The sequence below is a fragment of the Furipterus horrens genome, unplaced genomic scaffold (genome assembly GCF_987537825.1).
Source record: "Furipterus horrens unplaced genomic scaffold, mFurHor1.1.pri manual_scaffold_3, whole genome shotgun sequence".
NCBI classification, from domain to species: domain Eukaryota; kingdom Metazoa; phylum Chordata; class Mammalia; order Chiroptera; family Furipteridae; genus Furipterus; species Furipterus horrens.
In genome coordinates this window covers 148,766,898-148,783,905 of record NW_028327173.1, presented here as the reverse complement: position 1 = coordinate 148,783,905, position 17,008 = coordinate 148,766,898, and the positions used below count along the sequence as shown (strand labels likewise).

At 41.4% G+C, this 17,008-nt stretch overlaps 1 protein-coding gene across 2 annotated transcripts in view; it reads left to right on the top strand.

Annotated features, from left to right (window-relative positions):
- Positions 1-17,008, top strand: part of VPS39 (VPS39 subunit of HOPS complex) — a 49,935-nt gene that overhangs the window by 27,824 nt on the left and 5,103 nt on the right. For both annotated transcript variants that reach the window (XM_090270466.1, XM_090270465.1), the window contains 9 exons: positions 3,503-3,632; positions 11,075-11,217; positions 13,708-13,851; positions 14,275-14,416; positions 14,516-14,602; positions 14,897-14,970; positions 15,257-15,355; positions 15,961-16,078; positions 16,552-16,680. In XM_090270466.1, the coding sequence (XP_090126592.1) occupies positions 3,503-3,632; positions 11,075-11,217; positions 13,708-13,851; positions 14,275-14,416; positions 14,516-14,602; positions 14,897-14,970; positions 15,257-15,355; positions 15,961-16,078; positions 16,552-16,680 (1,066 nt within the window). The remainder of the gene's footprint in view (positions 1-3,502; positions 3,633-11,074; positions 11,218-13,707; positions 13,852-14,274; positions 14,417-14,515; positions 14,603-14,896; positions 14,971-15,256; positions 15,356-15,960; positions 16,079-16,551; positions 16,681-17,008) is intronic.

Sequence of the window (17,008 nt, the reverse complement as noted above, 5' to 3'; positions counted from 1 at the left end):
TTTGAATCTAGGCTGGCTGCTGCTGGTGCAGAGCCTGGGGCTCACTGAGGCCAGCTGTGGCTTGTTTTGATAGCATTTAGGAAGTTGTGGAGCATGAGCCAAGACCAGCCATTCATATGGAAAAGCAGCTTGGGTGGGCTGCAAGTTGGCTGGGGTGGAATCTCTGGGTATCTCCAAGGCATGTCAAACAATGTTAGCCCGGTTGATGGAGTCTCAGATATGGCACCAGCTTGCCAGCTCTGTGTGGGGAGGGTTCAGGAAAGGGACAATGGCTTATGCTTACCTTGATGCCAGACACTTCAGATTCTCCCTGTGTACCACTGATGCCTTTCAGGCTGCTACCCTGGTGCTAAAGCTCAGAGGGAGTGAGTCTGAGTAGGTGAGTCCATGTGTGGGTTCTTGAAGAGAAACTGCTTGGGGCTCCAGTAGTTTTTTCCACCGACTCAATTCCTGCTGGTTTTTGCAGCCAAAAATTGTGGGGATTTATCTTCCTGGCCCCCCTGGGCTGGGGGTCCTGGTTTGGGGTTGGGACACCTCGCTCCTGAAATATCCCTCCTGAATTTTTATCCACCATATATGGGTGAGGGACCAGACTGTTCCTCATCTGCCACACTGGATAGATGTGGTTTCTTTAATTCAATAGTTGTCAGACTTCCATTCAACTTGATTTCTGACAGGTCTGAGTGATGACTGTTCTATATTTCAGTTGTAATTTTGATGTGGTTGTGTAAAGAGGCAAACTGTGTCTGCCTACACCTCCATCTTGACCGGAAGTCTACATCATAGAATTAATAGAATAAAATAATTTAATAGATATGGTCTGGTGTTGAAAAATTAAAGAATGCAAACATTGGAGTAACGTAATGGTTGTAAGTGTCAGATTACTTCTGGTTGATGCAGCCACTAGAGAGCCTGTCAGCATCCCTTTCAGCGGTGAACTGCTGTTTGGAAAAGCAGGCTTTCTTTAGGTGTTCTGCTACCTCCTCAAGTTGCTGCATTCAGCAGGGCTGCACTTTTATATTTATTACTGTCACTCTCCTTGAATGTTTGCATGGGATGATGTTTAAAACAAAGTAGTGACCATGCTCTAGTACCAGCGATACTCCCATTGCCAACTCACTTCTTGGATACTGACTTTTGAGGCTTGTCTTGTTCTTTCAAGCATCACCAGTGTGATTTTTGTCACCTGTAGAGGGTGGATTTGATTTTAGGAAACGACAAAAAGTCATTCTGAGCTCTTCCTAGTCATTAAACCAGATGGTGGTAATTTGGTAAAAGAGAAGAAATGTTTATGAAGACAAGAGTAGGGAAACTTAATTTCTAGACTCTCTTGTAAATGATTTCTGAAAGAAAAGCAAAAGTCACAAATTTTGGTATACATATAGTCACGTGGTAAATACTTCTGAATAGCAACATTATTTTGGATGAATGAGTTCTGAATTTGAAACAAAAAATCCAGTCTTAATAGTTGGACATGTTAAATATCCCATGAAAATTATTTCTTTCTTGGGATATTTAATTTCAGTATCTTACTACTCTTATTTTCCACTCATGCATTGCCCTATTTTATTTTATTTTTATTTTTAACTTAATGAATACCATGAACCCACCATCCTACCCAAGAAAAAGACCTTAGGACCCTATATGTTCTTCCGCATCCCATCCCTCTGCTTCCCCTCCAGACACAGCTCTTATGCAAAATTTTGTGTTTATCATGCCCTTTAAAATTTTTCTGATGCCCTGGCTGGTGTGGCTCAGTAGATTGAGTGCCAGCCTGCGAACAAAAAGGTTGTCGGTTCATTTCCCAGTCAGGGCACATGCCTGGGTTACAGGTCAGGTTCCCAGTTAGGGGCATGCGAGAGACAATGGATTGATCTGTCTCTTGTACATAGATGTTTCTCTCCCTCTCTTTCTCCCGCCCTTCCTCTCTCTCTAAAAGTAAATCAGTAACATCTTTAAAAACAATAAAAAATTTTTGTTTTATCTTTTACTTATTATATGTATGCTAGAATATGTACTTCGTTTTGAATTTAATAAAAAAGGATATCATGCAGTACGTAGCTTCTTTAGTATCTATATTTTTCTTCCCATGAAGGTCTCAGATCTTTTTAGTGATCTTCCTGATGCAGGTTTTCTGTTTAATCTTTGATAGGGAAGATAGAAGTGGGTCCCCATTTTTCCTTCTCTTTTCTAGGCTTGTCCTTACTTGATTGTCTGCCCTACAATGAAAGGGCTTTGGTCAATAACATCTTAGCTCTTGAGGAACCTATCTTTTATTTAAATAAATCAAGAATATATATATATAAAACTTTCAGAGAGCAATAATATAACTAAACTTAAGTGTTGACAAAATTTGGAGCAAAATGTTAGAGAAGGGATAGTTTTCTGAGGGCTAAAAAAGGCATCTTAAGGTTGAACTCTTTAAGGAGCAGGAAACAGAAAATACTGAAGAGCCCATGTAGTTAAAGAAATGGTAACAAGTATTTCCAGGATGTTTGGAGCCCATCCTGACTAGAGTGGAGGTTATGGCCTGAATGTCTGGGAATAAGCTAGATAAGGAAGCTGCAGCAGGTTTTGAAAGCCTTTAAGCACCAAGCAGGAGAGCTTAGACCAGGTGCTGCCGCATGTTGATGATGATCTGGACTAGGGTTGGTGTCAATAAAAAAGGAGAGGAAAGGAAGAGAAAAAAATGAAAGATATTTTGAAGGAAGAATTTAAATTTAGTAAAGATGGGTTAAAAGGAAGATAAGGAGGGGCAAAGGCTGTAAGGAAGACACAGAGATTATAAATAGCTATGAACAGGACCTTTGCCAACTGTGCCAGCTGTGTTATGTGTATTTTATTCCTTGAGCATGCTGTATTCTCTTCTCTCGTATTTTAGGGCCTTGTACATACACTGCTCGGCACACACTCTCCGTCTCCCCTTCCACCTGTCACCCACCAGGCCTCGCCTGGCTATGCCGGCTCATTCTTTATGCCTCCGTTTACATTCTCGTGAGAATCCTTCCCAGACCCACTGCTCAGACTAAGTTGCATACCCCTCTCAGGTACTTCTGTCGTTACTTTTACCCTATTTTGTTTTTGTTTTGACTTTTTTAAACTAAATTTTAGACTTTATTCATATTTTTCCAGTTTTTTCATTAATGTCCCTTTTTTTCTGTTCTAGGTTTAAGTCCAGAAATCACATTGTATTTAATTGTCATATGTTCTTAGTGTCCTCTGATCTGTGACAGCTTCTTAGTCTTTCTTTGCATTTTATGACTTTAGTAGTTTTAGGAATACTGGTCAGGTATATTTTGTAGAAACCTCGTTGTGTTTTAATTGCATTGTTGCTTATCAGTCTTATAATTAGACCGTAAGGGCAGTCTTTGTGGACAGATACCACGTGGCTGTCTGTACATGTTGGCATTTGTGCCTCCTGGGATGTTGTTTAATAAGTACCATATACAGAATAAATACTTGCTGAGTGAGTGAGCCCTCACCTATTCTACTCTCTTATTAGGAAATGAAAGATGATTCCGACAGTGAAAAGCAACAGCAGATCCATCATATCAAGAACTTGTATGCCTTCAACCTCTTTTGCCAGAAGCGTTTTGATGAGTCCATGCAGGTGTTTGCTAAGCTTGGCACAGGTAACAAGTGGGTGCAGCCTTGGGAAAAAGAACTAATGGAGGGAGAGGAAACTGGAAAGGATGAGAAGAAATGACACCAGACTTCTTAGAAAGGGGAACGTTCATGCTCATCTAAATTGATCCTTTCCAGTGGCAGAAGGATGCATGCTGGCGGCAGTGTTGTCTGTGAAGTGGCTAGCTATTGACTGGACCTCTCAGGCAGCACCTCCATTGACTAACCTTGGTCTAAGATCTGGTCATCTGGTCCAGTGGTGGACGTTCTCAGTACTTGGAGCGGTCATCATACTACTGGTGATAGGCTGACCCTGACCAAAACTGCGTTAGACCAATATATTGGGTTGTCCAAAAAGTTTGTTTAGTTTTTTTCATAAGATGGCTATAGTGGTGCTTAGTTGTCTTTAAGTTCATTCAAAAAAATTTTGTTAGATTGTATTGTGACAGCTGTCATAACAGCATGCATTTAAAAAACTTACCAAAATTGGTGAATTTTTGTGTAGCCATTTTAATATTGAAGATGGAAGGAAATATGCAGCATTTTCAGCATATTATGCTTCATTATTTCAAGAAAGGTAAAAACACAACTGAAATGCAAGAAAAGATTTGTGCAGTGTATGGAGAAGGTGCTGTGACTGATTAAGCATGTCAAAAGTGGTTTTTATGCTGGAGATTTCTTTTTTTTTTTTTAAGTATATTTTATTGATTGTATTGTTAACAATAGTTCCAATTTTTTCCCCTTTGCTCCCCTCCGCCCAGTATCCCCCAACCCCCCCCCAAGTCCATGTCCATGGATCGTACATACAAGTTCTTCCGCCTTGCCCTTTCATATATTATTATTATTCTTTTTTTTTAAATAAATAATTAATTAATTATTTTAACAATAAAAAATAACAATCCCTCCCTCTCAGACTTAAGACCCTTTATAATCTTATAAAGGACAATGGGTGAAGGTCTCGAGCTCCTCTAGCTGCTTCAAGCTGGACATGGTCGTCGTCCTACCTATCCTTGGATCCAGAAATCCCTAATAAGAGTGGGGGTGTGGAGCGGAGGGTGGCCTTCCCACAAGGGGAAGGATCGTGCAGACTCCAGGTTGGTTGGCTGTCCCCGGACAATGGCATGCTTGATTTAACAGGCTGGCATCCTTGTTGTATTCTGGAGGCAACTGTGCTGGAGATTTCTTGCTGGTCGATGCTCCCCAGTTGGGTAGACCAATTGAAGTCAGCAGCGATCAGATTGAAGCATAAATTAAGAACAATCAGTGTTAAATAACATGGGAGATAGCTGACATACTCAAAATAGCCAAATCAATAAAGTTATTGGTGAAAATGAAAATGTGTCCTTTATTTTACAGATAAAACCATAAGGACTTTTTGGCCAACCCAATAGTAACAGATTATCCCTTTATTTAAGTAGGGAGGCTAGATCCCTTTCCCATGGCAGAATATTCATACAGGACACCTTTTCATGTGTATTGAGGTATAAGCATTTTTGCTGTAATGCCCTTAAGTATAGGTCTGCAAAACCTTATATTCTGTAACAAATATTGATGGAAAATAACAGTTTATGGGAAAAATAAGGTTGTAATGGACCATTCTAAACTTAGGCACCTTTATAAGTGTAACACTAATAAAAACAACATTCCTACTAAAATTAAATTCCCACAGTTGTTGGTAACCAGCACAGTCTTTTGTGGTCTTAAACCCTGGGGCTATGCTTTCTCTTTTGATATACAGATATTTAAGAACATTTGATTCTAATGGAAACTAGTTTCATCAAAGCAAAGAATTTGGTTCTGGGTATAGACTTCTTTATGAGATTTTAAAATAATTAATATGGAGGAAACATCTTTGCTTCATTTTTACTCTCAGCTTCCCCAGCTGGCTTAACTTAATAGAGAAGTGGTTTTTGAATAGTATAGCCACAGCTTGCATTAAAATAAGGCACTTCTGGGCTGACACCACTTTGGTCTCAGCCCACCTGTTTGCAGCTGACCAAATAAATCTCACAAACTGGTAAAAAAATAAAATAAAATAAGGCACTTCTGTAGGATTTTCAGCTCCTTTCTTTAAGTCTTGCTGTGGAGTTAAGGCTTTCTCTTTAGTTGTGAGAATGCTTGCCCCTGGTCACTTCAAAACATTAACAAGCTGGGGAGAATTGCACAGAGACCAACACAGCTTTTGCCTTTTACTGACACCATTCTCCCTCTTCAAACTGCACATGAGCTAGTCACATTAAAGAAATGCAGGTTGTAGTGGAACAGAGTGTACCTGGGCTAGCAAGTCAGAAGATTGCTTTCGGGGCACAGAAATTTTGTGGAGGCATGTTTCTTCTGAGCCAGAGAACAGTCTCAAATGGCTGGAACATTGTACTACCTGGCCCAGTGTCCCCTTTCCCCCCAGTGCAGGATGGATGGGGCCCAGGTTGCTTTCCTGCCCCTCCTTGCTGTGTCCCAGGGATGGGGTGTCATATTTCTGTCCCTTGTTAATCAGGAAGAAGCTCTGTCTCCTCCCACTGGGAACTTTAGCAGGTCTGTGAACCACCCTAGACTCCATGTAAAATTTTATTCATTTGTGGGTTTTTCTAGAGAGAGGATCAGTGCCTTTCATCAAATTCTCTAAGATGTCTAAGAGCCTAAAAACCTTTAAGAATAACTAGACTTATTTCCTGTGGCAACCTACAACTTTTACATAAAAAGCCCTAATGCAAGGTAGAAAGGTAGGTGCTACAGGTATTTGTATGAGAAGACTCGCTTTATTGAGGCCCTGGCATTTTGGGGTGTTGGTGGTCGAATGTAATGGTGTGGAACGGCTAGAGTGGGAGCAAGATAGTTCTTATATTTCTTGAAACCTACATTTAGATCTTGAATTTGGTCAAATACCCTATACTTTATTTACTCATTCTTTCACTTGACAAAAGTTTTATCAGGCTTCTACCATGTGCTGAAGACTATTCTAGGTGTCAAGTAGTCAATCTTTTATTCTAATGGGGAGGGGACAGAAAGCAAAATAAATAAGCAAAATTATCATATGTTGTAAGTGATAAGTACTAAAAAAAAGTAAAGAATTGGGAAGGGGATGAGAAGTACTGAAGACAGGAGTCAGGATTGCAATTTAAAGATAAAATAGCTAAGAAAGGCATCTCTGGGAAGGAGACATTTCATTTATGACCCTAAGAAGATGATTTAATGAGCCTTGCAGAAGTCTAGGGATGAGCATGCTAGGCAGAGGGAACAGCTATTGCAAGTGCAGTGAAGTTGGAAGAATGCTGAATATGTGCAAGCAACAGCCAAATCTGAGTGGCTAGAGCAGAGTTGATCTGTAGCTTCTGTCCTGCCTAAGGTGCATAATTCCATTGTTAATTACATGTCTCTGTTGACCTGGATTCAGCTGGACTCGGAGAACATGCTGCCTCAAAGGCAAATCGGATAAGCATTGTCAGTACCAGCTCTGCCTTTGATCCTTGGCTTTAGGAATAAGTAAGACATGTTACATGTCCACAAAGAGCTTGCACGTAAACCACGGGGGTAAGTGTTAAGTTTCGAGGAGCAGAGAGAAGTGAGTGAGCAGCTCTTCCCAGGAGGAAGGGGGAGAGCCAGCCCTGGAGGGTGAGAAGTAGAAGCGGAGGACCCAGTCCAGTGTCTGAGGGCCCGTGAACCAGAGCCCAAGGTGACGTTGCGGTGCTTGCTACATCGCACTAGAAGAAACACTGGGGCCAGATTTCAGAGCACATTGAATACTACAGGGGAGTTTGGACCCTGTTTAGTAGGCTTTGGGCAATATCATAAGGCTTTAATTAGAATAATCACATTTGTAAATACAAACCTTGGTGGCAGGATGTGGACAAGGCCTCGACAAGAGCCACAGATTCAGTTCGGGTTCCCAGCAGCTGTTACTGAGCAAAAGAGGGCTCGTTCATGTGGCGTCTTGGTGTAAGACCCAACAGTTAGTGTTGAGAAAAACAGGTCTTTATTTACAATATTCCAACCTGGGGGTGGCTGGGAGCACCCCTTCTCAGAGCCCTGTTGTCCCACAAAACCCAGCACTTCCCTTGCTCCTCAGAAGGTTGTAAGCGAAAACCAAATCTAATAGTTCCCCATTCCTTATCTGTCAGCTCTCTCCTTCAGGATCTGGGGTATGATGTCATCAGCCTCTAAATAATAGTCCAGGAAAGCATGTGCTGTGTTGCACTGGATGATGGTGAAGTCCAGGAAAGGCACAAGGCCTAAGAGAGTGTCCTCTCCATATGTCCCAAGTTCCAAGAGTCCAGATAGAGTCTGGGTCTGCAAGGCAGAGTCCTTGGTGGCTTCAGAGTCAGCTGGAGCAGGCACGATCAAAGCAACAGCATGCCTGCTTTCCTATTAGCCCAGGCCGCATGGCCGAATCCTGACTGCAAACTGTATGGCTATGTCTCACTTGGCTGCTATAACCTGCTGCTCCATCATGCTCCTCTAACATGTTTCTTCCATTGTGCTTCTTCTCATGGCAGATGGGAGCCTTTCTTCCCATCAGACTTCATGGCGGGCTGGTGGGGACCCTCTGCAGTCTTCCAAACTGCATGGCCCAGCACCCAAATGGCTGCTGCCTTTCGTTTAAATCCTAACCATGGCCTGTGACGCAGTGGGTATGGTGGCCGGTCGTGGCCCCGCACAGAAATCTTGCGCAGGCCCTGTGAGCTCTCCGTCACCATTCTATAGTCAAAGTTCCTCCCATCTCCTGAACTCTTTGCCACCACTCGTTGGTCAAAGTTCCTCCCATCTCCCTCATGCCAGGCAGCGGCCACAACTGTCTGCATAACTAAGAAACTAGCTACCAGCCATAGATATGCCAAGTACCTTAAAAGCTGTATTATCTCCTTCCCCATCCCCAAAACTATGGGCTGTGGGGAATTTGGGGATTCCTGCCCTGTCCTGTTTCACAGCAGTCTTCTTTCCTCAGACTGCTTCCATGGGGTTCCCACGTAGAACTGCCATGTGTTCTGCTCTGTTACCCCTTCTGGTGTCTTTTTCATGTGATCACAATTCTCTTACATTGAAGAACAGAGTTTTCCTGGCTTGGCAGAAACATTGTGGCCAGACACAGGTGACTTGGGGGTGATGTGAATTCTGGAGGGCTCAGGGAAGGCTGTGTAGCTTTTCTCTTCTGGTCAGCTTAGGTACAACTCTGCCCATTGCAGGACGCTCCTTCAACATTATTTTTAATGAAAATAAAGTAATGCTAGTACGAATAGTTTATTAAAATGTGAAGGAAAAACTACTTCCAATCTTGACTCATTATCTCTTTCCTTATTCAAGCTTCTTTTCATGTAAAAATTTCAACATAGTTATAATACACTTTCATAGTTTTTGTTACTTAAAAATTATTGTAGTGTTTTTCCATGTTGGTACTTTTCATAATTACAATTTGTAATGATTGCATAATATTCTGTCAGTTGAATGAAAAATACATTATTTTGCTGTTGAAGCAATTCTACATTGTTTCCAAAATTACATTGTTACAAATACTGCTTGTGTCATTACCAGTTCATACAGATGTTGCTTTCTTCCCCCCACCTCATCTTTTGCATTTTTATTTATTTATTTATTTTTTGGATTAACTCCTAGAAATAGAATTTGAGACTGTGAGTGCTTTTTTTTCCTTTTTGAGGTAGCACTATTTTTTGCCTTATCAGTGTAAGGGTGGTTCAGTTTCACAGCATTGCAGATCCTGGGTAGTATATAAAAATATTCTTTATACTAATTAAATGGATGTGAAAATGTCACCTGATACTTTTTATTGTTTTATAATATTTTTATTGGTTTTAGCTTTATGGAAGTATAATTGACAAAATCATAATATGTTTAAATTTTACACCATGATATTTTGGTATACTTATACATTTTGAAAAGATTTCCACAACCAAGTTAATTACCAATTCATCACCTCACAAAAATTAGTTTTCTAAAATTTTTTATAAGACTGCTTAAATTTTAGTCTTTTACGAAAGACAAATACTGTGTGATTTCACTTACAGGTGGAATCTAAAGAAACAAACAAAACAGACTCATAGATACAGAGAACAGACTGATCAGGCTGCCAGAGGGAGGGAAGTTGAGGTAAAAAAAGTGAAGGGATTAGAAATACAAATTGTAGTTACAGAATAGTCACAGGGATATAAAGTACAGCACAGGGAATGTAGTCAACAATATTGTAACAACTACGTATGGTATTAGTTGGGTACCAGACCTATCAGGGAAATCCCATCTTAAATTCTATAAAACGTCTAACCACTATGCTGTACACCTAAAACCAATATAAAATAATAGTGAATCACCTGACATTTTTAATGGGCACCGCTTTGATTGGTAATGTAGCAGAACATTTTCCCACTTATTTATATTTTTTTGTCAGTTGTTACATTTTTTGCCCTTTTATCAAATGAAATCTTTCTTAAAACCAGTTTGTGTGAATTTCTTTTGTTCTCAACCTATTAGCCTTTTGCTATAATATGTTGCAAAATTTTAACCCTAGCCTGTTGTTTGGTCTTTTTGTTTTAGTAATATTCTTTTGACATATCATTTTTTATTTTTCATATTATTGTTCTTTTCAACTTCAGTGTCTTACCAGTTTTTCCTGAAAATTTTTTTCTTCTGTGCTTTTAGAGAGTTAATATTCAATTTGAATTCTGCATATGTATATGTGTCTATGTCTTAGAATATAGAGTCATGCCATTTTTGTAATGGTTTAGTGAAATACATATATAACTAGTGCTCAGATAATAAGTGTATAGCTCACTGAGCCTTTATGAACTTAATCATTCCTTTAAAAAAAAAAAAAACAGTCTGAAACTTGTTTGATTGGGTTGGCCAAAAAGTCTGTTTAGGTTTTTTCCATAAAATAAAGGACACACTTTTTATTTTCACCAATAATTTACTTATTGATTTGGATATTTTGAGTGTGTCAGCTAATCTTCCACGTGGTATAACATTGCTTGTTCTCAATTAATGCTTCAGTTTGATCGCTGTTCACTTCAACTGGTCTACCCAACTGTGTAGCATCATCCAGTAAGAAATCTCCAGCACAATACTTTGCAAACCACTTTTGACATGTTTAGTCAGTCACAGCACCTTCTTTAGATACTGCACAAATCTTTTTTTGCATTTCAGATGAGTTTTTACCTTTCTTGAAATAATAAAGCATAATATACTGAAAATATTGCATGTTTTCTCCCATCTTCAATATTAAAATGGCTACACAAAAATTCACCAATTTTGATGGGTTTTTTTAAATGCACACTGATATGACAGCTGTCACAATACAATCTAACAAAATAGTTTTGAATGAAGTTAAAGACAACTAAGTGCTATTAGGGCCAGCTTATGGAAATACACAAACTTTGGCCAACCCAGTATTTAATCCTTAAATTGCTGTGCTTCTTTCTGGGGAATCATATGTTTACCTTCCATGCAGATCCTACCCACGTGATGGGCCTATATCCGGACCTGCTGCCCACAGACTACAGGAAGCAGCTGCAATATCCAAACCCCTTGCCTGTGCTCTCCGGGGCTGAATTGGAGAAGGCTCACTTAGCTCTGATTGACTACCTGACACAGGTAGGTATAAGAGAAAGGTGTGTGGAAGAGTTTACTCAGGAGTCCAGTACCTGCTTCTTTATGGCAGGGAATTGAGGGCCCTCTGTAATGCCACAGGCATTCTACAAATGATCGCTGCAGAAGTCTGGGTGGGTGAAGGGTCTTTCTGCTGCTCTTCCCTGCTTGCCAGTGTCTTTGAGGTGCTTTTTAGCAGATCCTGATACCAGGAAACACACTTGATTCCTGGTAAATTCACACTAACAAAACTGTTCAGGAACTAAAGAGAGTAAATTTTAGTTGATAGGAAATAATACTTTTTTAAAACAAACTTCTTTGTAGCATATATAATTTTGGAAAAAATATCTGCCCTATGCAGAAAACTTATAAAACACAGAAAAATATAAAGCAAAAATACAGACCACCTATAACTCTACCTAGAGCCCAGAGAAAAGTAACTACATTTTAGTGTTGCCTTTCCAGACTTATATATGTATTTGTAAATTAGGTTTTATTTATTGGTTTATTATTACAAAGGAACATCAAAGTACTTTAAAAAAGAAAATTAGGGACTGGCCAGGTAGCTCTGTTGGTTAGAGCATCATCCTGATATACCAAGGTTGCAGGTTCAATCCCCAGGTCAGGCACATACAAGAATCACCCAATAAATGTATCAATAGGTGGAATAACAAAGCAATGTTCTCTCTCTCTCTCTCTCTCTCTCTCTCTCTCTCTCTCTCTCTCTCTCTGTCTCAACTCAATTAAAAAAATAATTAGCCATATATTGGGAAAGTCCTTCCTTGTCAATAAATAAAATAAATACTTCAGGGGAAGTATTTAGATTTAATTTTTCTTTTCAGTTTGTTGTTATGGACAGATAAGTGTAGTTTTAAAGTAACAATAAAACTACCATCTTCACTGAAGCTTCTTAACCCAAAGTTCTTCAACAGAAGACTATCATTTATTTTTTGTGCACCCACTCAGAAAACATAGTATAATTTTGCCCCTGAAGTGTTCTGCAGACCTTTGTAAGGGGTCCCTGGGTAGGCACTGAGAAGTGTTGCTAAGAAAATTGTAAGCCTCCCTCAGGTCTGATCAGGCATGGGTAACTTGGCACTTCCTTGACGTTGGGCCCACGGTGTGCCCAGCTGTGGCTGGCAGCCTGCAGGGAGCACACCAGCTTGCCTCTGTCTGCAGACTGCATGCCCATGTGCCAGATCAAAGAGGCTCCTAGGGCAGAATGTCTCCTAAACCTGTGGCTTTAGAGAAGGCCTTCGATTTACAGTGTCCCACCTTTGGGACTCCAGGCACATATTGCTCCCTGCCCTTCTCCACTGACGTTTGGAATGTGTGGTGTTAGCTGACACTAGCATTGCGCTAGAGAGATGGTAGGGCGTGTAAGACAACGGGCATTGCCAGACACAAAACAATACAAACTGTATGATTCCATTGCATAAAGTTCTAGAGTAGGTGAAAACTACTCTAGTGGGAGAAAGTGGATCAGTGGAGTAGGGGGTGGTAGGATTGTTTGGGAAGGGAGCTTTCTGGGATGATAGAAATCTGTTCCTTGACTGGGGTGGTGGCTAGAGTCATGTATATATCTTGTCAAAATGCATCTAATAGTGCACTTAAAAGGCATACATTTTACTGTATGTAACTTAGAACATCGATTTAAAATAAATGAATAAAAGAACATGGGTTTTAGGATCAGACCCTGATTTGAAACCTGCCTCTGCCACTTAGGAAGTACCTAACATTTTGCTGTTTGTTTCTTCATTTGTAAAATGGGGATAATAATACGTGCTTTTGTTTTAGGCTTAAAATAGGGTAATATATAAAGTGCTTGACATAGTGCTGGCCTGTAGTTTATACTCAATAAATAATTGTTTTTGTATGTGGCAATTTGGCAGTCATCTGTTTTGATCCCTGATAAAAATGGTGTGCTATTACAGTGAGCCTGTTGACAATTAAAAGAGGAAAATTTGTGTCAAGGATAATCTTAGCACATGTATGGTACATTAAAAATTCTCTATGGATTTCAATTATTTTAAAAAGCTTTTTCTCAAAACAAAAAACGATATTTAACATTGTTTCTTTTACTCCTTGAATTTTAATTTTATTCCACTTCCTCCACTGAATTTTATCCTAATAAATATTAATACATTTTGTGCTTGAAGATCTTTCATTGAACATTCTGTCATGTCTCTATAACAAAAATGTCATTTTAATTTTTTAAAATTTCCTAAAACCAAATGATTCTGTTTCTAAAAATGTCATCTGAATTGAATTACAACAATTATTATTAGTGCACAGTTGAGTAATACATTATAAATATATTTAAGTTGTAAAGAACCATTAAATATTTAAACTTAAAAAAATATTATATGCTAATGTGAAATCAGGGCATGGCTAGGTGTGGGCTGATTTGAAGGTATGTATTAGGAATTACCCAGTAGATAAGTGATAAAGGAAGGTTTAGTCCTGGCCTTAACCCCACATTTTTGGCCTTGGCAGAAACGAAGCCAGTTGGTGAAGAAGCTGAATGACTCTGATCACCAGTCTAGCACCTCCCCACTCATGGAAGGCACTCCCACCATCAAGTCCAAGAAGAAGCTATTACAAATCATTGACACCACCCTGCTCAAGTGCTACCTCCATGTGAGTTCTCTGAGCACCCTGCCACTTTGGGGTACCTGCTTATAGTAACAGTGAAACCTTTTGATGATGGGAACAACCTAGTCTTTGCTTGATGCCTGTGAGCTTCTCAGAATTAATAATTTAAGTCACGATATTGACCAGAGTCGTACAGTGGGCTAGTCTTCTCCGGTAAGATTAGGGTTAGGGATACAGTATGAACAGTGATTTCCTCAAGGAACTACCCGACTTCTTCCACTCTCCTCCCCCCCGAAAAAAAAACAATTAAAATGTGTAAAAGAGCATATGCTATAAAAGCTGCTACCTGTTCCTGAAAAGGGGTTGTTTGCTGCCTCTTGCCTTTGTTAAATCCCTGGCCTTTTAGCCTGAAGCAGGCCTTGGCTGGGTCAAGAAGCAGTTTCTGCTGACATTCTGCTTCCTCCGCAGACGAATGTGGCCCTGGTGGCCCCCTTGCTGCGCCTGGAGAACAATCACTGCCACATTGAGGAGAGTGAACATGTGCTGAAGAAGGCTCACAAGTACAGTGAACTGATAATCCTGTATGAGAAGAAGGGGCTGCACGAGAAAGGTGACCAGAGGCGGGGAGGGGAAACTGAGGTGTGATGCATCTATGGGGATGAGCCTTCTGGACGAGGCTCATGACTTTGTTCTTGGGCTTTGTGGCCAGCTCTGCAGGTGCTGGTGGACCAGTCCAAGAAAGCAAACTCCCCTCTGAAAGGCCATGAGAGGACGGTGCAATATCTGCAACATCTGGGTAAGTCCAGCTTCTGAAAGGGGAGTCAGAAAGGGATTGTGTTCAAACAGACCTGATCTCCCTCCATCTCTGATTTTGGCGGGTCAGCGCCCTCCCTCCTTATTCCACCAGCTGGGGGAACCATGACAGCCCCTTGGTATGTAGCCAGCCCAGGCCATGCAGTCCTGAGTGATTGTCACTTGGACAGAGCTGTCTTCTCCAGAATATAAATCCTGGGCCAACCTGGGCACCCGCCTTCCCAGACCTGTGGGCAATGCAGGCTTCACCTGCAGACAAGTCTTACTTCTCCTCTAGGCACAGAAAACCTGCATTTGGTTTTTTCCTACTCAGTGTGGGTGCTGAGAGACTTCCCAGAGGATGGCCTGAAGGTAGGTCATGAGAGGTCCTTGGATTTATTTGGCACCACAGTTGGTCCTGATTCTACTCAGGAGATGGGTGGATGGAGTGAGAGGAAGGATGCATGCAATTTTCTGGTGTTCAAACGTGAGACGACAGTGTAGTGTAGTGTAGTGTAAGAGCCTTACACTGTCACACTGATTGGCCACAGTGCCTTGCACACCCTCCCCCTCCACAAGCCTCCCACCTGTGTGCCGTGCACTTGGCAGCATTGCAGGCAGGTGCTTCTGCTGCGGGAACCTGGGTTTGTTTCAACAGATATTTACCGAAGACCTCCCAGAGGTGGAGTCTCTGCCACGAGACAGAGTGCTCGGCTTCTTAGTGGAGAATTTCAAGGGTCTGGCTATTCCTTATCTGGTAAGATATTGTTTGGTCTCAACTAAAGAGCTTCAGACCCAGGATCCAGGGCCTCGTGGGTTTGTAACTAGGCGGTTCAGATTGGGGTTTGTGTTACTTGGGGACTGGTAGAAATGTAAGGAAGAGGGTTATTTCAACATGCTCCAAAGAAAGAGAGTTCAGTGGGCCAAGCTGGAAATGTCACTTTTTGTTGATACTGTCTAAACCTAGGAAAAGTACGGAGGGATAAATGAGAAGGATGTTTGAGAAAAACATTTCAGAGCCATGTTTGTACAGCCTAACTCAACTGTGACCGTAAGACAGCCAAATTGGTTTTAAGTACCAGAATGCAAATGTTTAACCTTAGTTACATGGGCTGATTTGGAGGATTATGAAACAAAATTAATCAGGGAGCTTAGATTGGAAATCAAGAAAAGAATACCTGGTGTTGCTGGGTTATTACCAAATTTCCCGTGGTTTCAGAAGATCTGTCCCTTGGTAATCTTTGCAGCTTAATTAGGGGACCATCTGGATGGGGCGTTGGGGGCCTTAAAAGTGTGAGGGACACTGGGTGAATGGGCTGGGTTAGTGTTGAGGGTACCAGGCAGACCTGCATCTCGCCTCAGGAACATGTCATCCACGTTTGGGAGGAGACGGGCTCCCGGTTCCACAACTGCCTGATCCAGCTGTACTGTGAGAAGGTGCAAGGGCTGATGAAGGCGTATCTCCTGTCCTTCCCTGCAGGTACCAGTTCTCACAGAAAGTCATGTGGCCCCTGGCCTTAGAGGCCAGGTGGGCGGGAAGTTCCTCAGAGGAACCAGGGCAGCTAAGTGATCCAGAACGCAAGACTTGGCAGATCGCAGCTCTTCTGGGTCTGGGCGTCTCTAAGCCTCTCTGGGCCTCACCCCTTGGGGAGCGGGAAGGAACAGATCTGTCTTTGAGATAAGAAACGGGTTTGCCTATCAGAGTGATTCTATGTGCAACCTTTTTATTTTATACATATATTTCACCTCAAGCTGATGTTTGGGGGCCACGTGGAGACCGTAGACTAGAAGAAGGCCACCTGGAAACCACTCTGGAGGCCCTTTTCTTCCCCCCGTGGAGGCCTTTTCTGATGATTGTGGTGACATCATTGAACCCTGTCCCGCTCGTTTTCTTGACAACCCCAAGTTGCTGCCCACAGCATCCTTTCATGTCGAGTTTTGTTTCCCTTAAAGGTAAAACTCCAGTTCCTGCTGGCGAGGAAGAGGGTGAGCTGGGAGAATATCGACGGAAGCTCCTTATGTTCTTGGAAATTTCCAGCTACTATGATCCAGGCCGGCTCATCTGTGATTTTCCTTTTGATGGTGAGTATTGAGATTGGGTCAAAAGCCCTTTTAGCTGATGCTAATGCGGAAATTGTTCCAGCTCCCCAGCCCTCTGAAAAGTTGGACCTGGGAGAAACCACGTGTTTCAGGGGGAGTGCTCCTGTTCTGGCCCCTGTGAGGACTCGCTTTTGTGCTGTGACTGAGAGGAGTCTCTTTCGGGTGTGAGCCACATGCTAATTGAAAGCCAGGTTGAAACCTGTTTGTCGCTTAAGTACATGTTCTTGGCCACATTCATCATTTAGTAAATTTTTGTAATCTGGCATAATTTGTCTGAAAAAGACACATCTGTCTGATGTGTAAACTCAGA